General features: G+C 43.4%; 1 protein-coding gene across 1 annotated transcript in view; it reads left to right on the top strand.

Moving 5' to 3' along the window:
* Window positions 1-5,439: 5,439 nt before the first annotated feature.
* The window catches only part of rgs4 (regulator of G protein signaling 4), a gene marked incomplete at both ends in the record, with an annotated part of 7,777 nt that continues 5,657 nt past the window's right edge, over window positions 5,440-7,559 (top strand). Inside the window, 2 exons of the mRNA XM_083647204.1 lie at window positions 5,440-5,483; window positions 6,115-6,219. Coding sequence (XP_083503330.1) covers window positions 5,440-5,483; window positions 6,115-6,219 — 149 coding nt within the window. The remainder of the gene's footprint in view (window positions 5,484-6,114; window positions 6,220-7,559) is intronic.

Below are 7,559 nucleotides of genomic sequence, written 5' to 3'. Positions count from 1 at the left end.
CAGCGCATGCATGAATAACTATAGCATAGTTTGGGCAAGGCAAGTTTATTTGTTATAGCACATTAAACAAGAGGCAATTCAAAGTGCTTTACATAAAAGAGATGAAAAGAAAAGAGCATAGAGAAATAAAAAGATTGAGAAAGATGTATTACAAAGCAAAATAATAAACAATAAAAAACATTAAAATCCAAAGGTCATAGCACAATTTGAAGACTTCACATAATCACAAATAATCGAGTGAAATAGATCTGCCACATGTGACGGTCCTGAAGCATGATGAGGAAGGGCACTCCAAATGAGCCTTACTTGGAAACCCTACTCCTCCCTGTGGCCCTTCAGACTTTTCACTACCAACTGACCTCACAGGGTGTAGAAGAGCATAGCCCTCCGCAATGAAACATAACCTTATAAAGGTTAGGGCTGAATGTCAGCACCTCAATATGGCCTCACCTAACAAAAATGTGGGGGAATTCTGGTCCAAAAAACTTAACGTCACCTGTCTAGAAAACCATGCTCCAACACCATGACTCCAGCAACAAAGCCTGGCCACTTCAGCTGCATGTGGACAGCTTCCATTGGTCTCAGAAACCAGTCTGGGGCTGGTTCCACAAAGCCCCTTAAGTTAAGATTTTCCTTAGAGTCCGAGTTAAGGTGTCCATAAAACAAAATTGGTTGCACCAATCACCCTTAAATCTTGTGCTTACGTTTTCCTTAAAATGTTTAACCTTAAGGAGAAGATTTAGGGTGTTTTGTGTAACCGATTTTATTTTATGGACATAATTTTACGGACTCTAAGGAAAATCTTAACTTAACTCATTCACCGCCAGTTTAGGACTGCCAATATTTAGCACAGGCCAAAGATTTTCATAATTGTTGGTCATCTTTCAAGACCCACAGTAAATTATCTATTAGCACCAGAGTGATTTGCAATACCTCAAAATGAAGATGTACGTCTCTGGGTTCACCAGGGAAAAAAAAGTGAGCTTTTAGCATGTTCTGTACTCTACTTATAGCCATTTATATACACCCTGTTTTCCCCCAAAATGTCTCTCTGAGAAAAGAAATTGCAGAAAATGGCATTTATGTATTTATGCACACAATCTCATGCAGAACTCGCTCTCAATTCTTTTATTTTGAACTGTATTGACATCAGACATGTAAATATTATTCGTTAGGACACAAATGACAAAAAAAAAAAATATATATATATATATATACACATGAAGTGCTTTTTTTTTACATTCAACAATACAGTTTACTCGGTGTGAGTGAGTGTGCAGACAGACAGACAGACAGACAGACAGACAGACAGACAGACAGACACACCGACAGACAGACAGACAGACAGACAGACAGACAGACAGACAGACAGACAGACAGACAGACACACACACACACACACACACACACACACACACACACACGATCCCCCTTTTAGATTTCTAACCCCACATATGATAAGCAATAACCACGCCCTGTGGCGCTGGGATTGGCCAGGAGCAACACTGGAGGGCACGCAGCCCAGCGATTACATGAACCAACTGAATAGCTCTTGAGAAAGGACAGCGGGCTGCTCTGACTCCCGCTTCTGCCTTGTGCCTTGCTGTTGTGTGTTTATTTTGCACCCTTCCTCGTCCATGTCTCCCTGTCATATCCCCTGCTATCTGATCGTTCCCGTTTTCCCCTCGGCTATTCAACACGTCCTCACCGCCCTCGCAAACTGATCGATCATTTCCTCATTCCTCCGATGATCAAACACATCTCTTGATTACTTTCTCCCGGCTGGCACAGAGGAAGGCGACTCCAGCTCGTGCAGCGCGCCGAGGCGCGTTTCAATGGCGTTTCTCCTGTCTGCACAAGGAAGCGTTACCAGTTTTCTGCTTTTCCTCCTGCTCAATTTCAAAACAACAGCTGCGGTATGTGTTTGTTCACGTGTTGTCTTAGATGATAGGGACCTGATACCATGTGACAGGCTGGGGAAGTGTTTAAACTATGCCCTGCAGTAATAAAAACAAAAACACGTCAAACACGTCATTGGCGGGGAGGGCTATTTCTGATAACACGTCAAAGACGTCATTGGCGGTGAATGAGTTAAGGTGCTTTGTGCAACCGGCCCCTGGCCCACTGAGAGCTTCCGTGCCCAGGGGCCCCTGGGGTTTACAGAACATAGATCAAAATTGGGAATTCAGAATATAAAAATAGGTGGGGGAAAAGATAATTCTTTCTATTTTTTCTCTACATTTCATCATTTACAGTTCCAGACAAACACACACTTGTCCCTATAAGCACCCATGAGGTGGACATTAACCAACAACACACAGCAGCAGAATTGTTTGGCCCATGAAAACATAAGTCTTCACAAACATTGCATGTGATCCATACACATGATTCTACCATGGCTTTAAATTTAATAAGGCACAAGTACGTATTGTAATCTGTATGTGAAATAACTACTAAAAACTAATACAAATAACCAACTAACGAACTAATGAACAAACTAACTAACAAACTAACAAACTAACTAACTAACTAATGAACGAACGAACGAACTAACTAACTAACTAACTAACTCCAACCAACCAACCAACCAACCAACTAACCAACTAACCAACTAACTAACTAACTATAACTAAATAAATAAATAATGTACCGGTAATATAGCTGCTATAATATCATTATTAATGTCATCTCTCTGTTGGTTCTCTGTTTTCACATTGCATGTGCCAGCTTAAACAATATAACAAAATGTCACATACGGCAGGAGATCTGATCTGCAATATCTGGAGACATAAATGTGCTATTTCTTGTTCATGTTCTTATGCAAATTGATCTGTTATCTCCAACATGGTATTTTATGTTTTATTTGTATGTCATGCTGTTACATTATGTTATGTCTTGTCATATCTGTCAGGAGTCAAATTTTGTTGCTCGCCTGTGAGCTTTTAAGGTGTTGGGTAGGCTGTGAAACTGCATTGCCCTTCTGGGATAAATAAAGTAATCTGAATCTGAATCTGAACGCGCACACAGACAGACAGACAGACAGACAGACAGACAGACAGACAGACAGACTTTATAGTATGATGATGATGATGATGATGATGATGATGATGATGATGATGATGATGATATGATGATGCCACTGTCTAAAGTCTATTGCAAGTAGATTTGGACTGAGGAAAAACTGAGGAAAGATTTTTCTTTTCTGAAAGACTTTCTGAAAGACTCATGTAACTATATGAGTCATACCCTTACACACTCACGCTGTGGTGATTCAGTGTGTCCTTTGAGTGTATCAGGGTCCTGTGGTGAGGAACAGTGATATCACACAGTCATCACCTTGCCTCCAAGTCGATGATTATGCTCCCTTTGACAATCCTTTTGTGCAGAACAGAACTCACTGCTGAGCCTTATGACACCTCCACAAGGCTCAGCAGTAAGTTGATTGCTTGGCCCTTATACAGACCAAGCAATCAACTCGTTCAGAACAGGCACGTTTTGATTGGGCACTTTCTGTGAGTGTGTGTGAGTGTGTGTGTGTGTGTGTGTGTGTGTGTGTGTGTGTGTGTGTGAGTGTGTGTGTGTGTGTGTGTGTGTGTGTGTGTGTGTGTGTGTGTGTGTGTGTGTGTGTGTGTGTGAGTGTGTGTGTGTGTGTGTGTGTGTGTGTGTGTGTGTGTGTGTGTGTGTGTGTGTGTGTGTGTGTGTGTGTGTAGTGTGTGTATGTGTGTGTGTGTGTGTGTGTGTGTGTGTGTGTGTGTGTGTGTGTGTGTGTGTGTGTGTGTGTGTGTGTGTGTGTGTGTGTGTGTGTGTGTGTGTGTGTGTGTGTGTGTGTGACCTTCGCACATCTCGAGAACCACATCTCACCATCCGGACATGGGAACTGGTGGGTGGTTGCTGTCGCTCTGTCCGCCACACGCGACCTGCTCTCCCAACCAGAGGTGGAAGGACTACTACGACAAATCCTACTCAAGTATTGTTACTTTTAGTGAGATGCCTAGTTATTATAAAATATCCATATCAAATCAATCATCTAAACGGGGCGTACCAGTGGCTCACCTGGTAGAACGCGTGCCACAAAGGCTTTGTTCTTGGCGTGGCCGAACCGGGTTTGAATCCAACTCATGGTCCTTTGTTGCATGTCATCCCCCCTCTCTCTCCCCACCCGTCCTATCTGCAAACTGCCCTATGCAGGGCAAAAAGGCCCCAAAAATAATCCAAAAGAAAAAAAAAATCTATCATCTAAACATCTTAGCCATAGAATGGTCACAGAATGTAGGTTCTTGAACCTACTATAAACTTCTTGCCTAGCCTTTTCCTCCCCAACTATGCTATTTTTCCCAATGCAGCTGTTACTCGTTTGAGCTAATGGCTCACTGAGAAGCTCAGGTGAGCATACTCGTAACGGACAAGCCCGTCTTTTATTGTCACACGAACACCACAATACATGCATGCGGCCACAACACACTCATGCTGACGGTGGCCGGTGAAAAGTGTCCTCTGCATTTAACCCATCCAGGCATGTCCTTTCCTCCGAGGGGCAGGCCAGGAGCAGTGGTCGCTTTCTCGTACAGCGCCCGGGGACCAACTTCGGATGTTGTCGTCACTGGTCGGATGACGATGACGATCTGATCTTCTGCATGTTTTTAGTGGGGGGGTTATATATGGAGGAACCCCCTGGTTTTCAAGTACAGCCTATATGACACACGGATCATACTGAGATATTTTCAGCACCTACAATGGAGTACAATGCTGCTGTTTGATCCAAAACAGTAAACACCAGGTTCTGGTGCCAGTCCCTCAGAATCAAAGTGCGAGGACTTCTTTCTCCGAGACGCTCAACAATCAGCGAGAGATTCATCACAGAAGACTTACACCTCACACCTACAGCTGGATGCAAACACATGGTTCTCTGGGTGCTGTCGAAATGCATTGTGGGAAATGTAGGAAGTCACTAGGCCTACATGAAGAAAGGCAGGTTGAGAGAAAGTGGATACATAAAAAACGTAAATGACAACGCTTGATCAAAATAATACTGATCGAACAGACGATGATAATATAACAGTGGAAGAGCATCAGAGGGAGAACTTTCCCTTCAGAGCTGGGACGGCCATAATGCAGACCATGCAGTGGAACACCTTTTGATTTGCTTACACACTCCTATCCTTTCCCATCTGCTCTCTCTGTGTCTCTCTCTCACACTCACACACACAGATACACACACACACACACACACACACACACACACACACACATACACACACACAGAGTCTGGTGTGATTGGTCAGTCCTCTGTCAGCGTGGATCCTCGAGGTATAAAACCACTGTCGGGGGTGGAGACTCCCACAGTTGGCTGACTGAGGAGACGGCTATCAACTCTCAGCTGCGTACCATCATACTGTTGAATCTACCTTCCACTGGATCTGGATCTGTAGCAAATCCACCATGTGTAAAGGACTCGCAACACTCCCTGCAACATGCTTGAAAAGGTAAGCCTGAAGTGGCTCGAGCAACAGGTGGATCAAGCTGTTTGAAACTGCATCACAGCACTTGAATATAGTAGATTGCAAAGTGAAACTTAACTTTCCACTGCTTTCTGACAGTGCTTCACAAACTGGGGTACGCGTACCCCTAGAGGACTAAGGGGCACGTGCAGGTACAGGGGTTACTTGAGAGAAAGGGGTAAATGGAAAAATGGAAAAATAAATCATAAAAAATGTTAAAATAAATCTGCCCAGGAGGCACTAATTGTAAATCCTTCATTCCATTTCTTCTTATGTTGTAATGCGATATTCTTCAAAATGGGATCATTTCATCATGCTATAGTTTTTCTCTTGCAGTTTTCTAAGCAAAATGTTATAGTCGGGTAAAGGGGGTAGTAGGATTCAGAAATCAGGGAAAGTGGGTACTGAAGCCCAAAAGGTTTGAGAACCACTGAACTAGAAATTGATTGCAATTCAACAGCTGATTATGAAAAGGCATATGTAGAAATAACTTAAAAAACACAATTACACATTAATTACATTGCTCCATGGTTAAGGCAGATCTTCATACTGAACATGCAAATGATAATGATATAAATAAATAAACTGAATGCATTTCTCGCTGCTTCCCCTGCAGTGCCAAAGACATCAAGCACAAAATCGGCTTCTTGCTCCAGAAGGCTGAAGCCCAGACGACGGAGCAGAAACAGACCAAGGACAAGACCGACGCTGCTGTAAAGAGGTCAGCTAATTGGTTTATATATATATATATGCTAGGCATCTCGCGCACTGAATACACGTGCTCGATTCCTAGGCTCGCTCACTGCGCGGCCTCGCCCATCCTGCAGCTCGCTGAGCTGGCCCTGCAGCTCGCATTCGCAGCTCGGCCACTGCACGGCCTTGCCTGCAGCTCAGCTGCAGTGTGGCCTTGCCCTATTGGTGCACATCTCCCTCAGTCTTTCTCCCCCTCTCTCTCTCTCCCTCAGTCTCTCCCCCCTCTCTCTCCCTCCCTCCCCCTCCTCCTCTCCCTCTCCCTCAGTCTCTCTCTCTCATCTCCCCCAGTCTCTCCCGTGAGCCTCAGAGTGATGACATCACTGATGACATCATCACTGATGACATCACTGATGACATCGAATTTATGACATCACTGATGATATCATCAGTGGGACAGAGAAACAGACAGACAGAACCCTAGCTCCCATTTATATTTTGTTTATTGTTATTTTATTGTCTTATTTCTATTATTCATAACTTTCTGTCTCTAGGCCTATTTTTCCCTATATTGTGAGCAACTGCACCCAATTTCCCCTCGGGGATCAATAAAGTATTTCTGATTCTGATAAAGCTGATTTGATAAGAACGATTCGACAGACAGATGCCCATAATATGAATTATTGGAAATAAACAGAGTCTGCTTTCTGCTGTAAGCAAAGAAACAAGGAAGCAACAGCCATTTTTTGAGCGTGAGTCCAGTTTTCATGATATACCTTTAGTCCGCACAACCACTATTGTCCCGGGTTTTAGGGGGTTGTTGTGGTGTACTGACTGATGGTCCTCAGTGGCTCTCATCGTTCCCTGTGAGCACGTTAGCATCCACCTGACCTTTACCTCACAACCCACTCACACATGATTACTCATCAGTACACAAGCCACACACATGATTACAGATCATCAGTATTGGCAAATCACTTTCCCTGGAGTTATTGTTTAGCAGCCATCATCATCATCATCATCATCATGATCATTTATTCATTCATTCATTCATTCATTCATACATAAAATTGCCAAAGTGACGTCTGTCTGTCTGTCTGTCTGTCTGTCTGTCTGTCTGTCTGTCTGTCTGTCTGTCTGTCTGTCTGTCAGCGATTTTGGTCACGTTTTTGGTCCCACATTGTGAGATTTGTGATGATTTTAGTCAGTAATGTCACAATGCCTATGACATCATCAGTGATGGTCACTCGAGCAATCGTGATTTTATGACATCACTGATGATGTGACTAACCTGTTCTGCCACTTCCAGCTTCATTCTGATGAAGGTCGCCATGACCTAATGTAAATCTACAAATAAACTGGAAGTGAAGT

This window comes from Poromitra crassiceps, assembly GCF_964638095.1.
Source record: "Poromitra crassiceps genome assembly, chromosome: 12".
In the NCBI taxonomy this organism is placed as follows: domain Eukaryota; kingdom Metazoa; phylum Chordata; class Actinopteri; order Beryciformes; family Melamphaidae; genus Poromitra; species Poromitra crassiceps.
The sequence above is the reverse complement of the archived record's forward strand: the minus strand, read 5'-3'. Positions and strand labels throughout refer to the sequence as shown.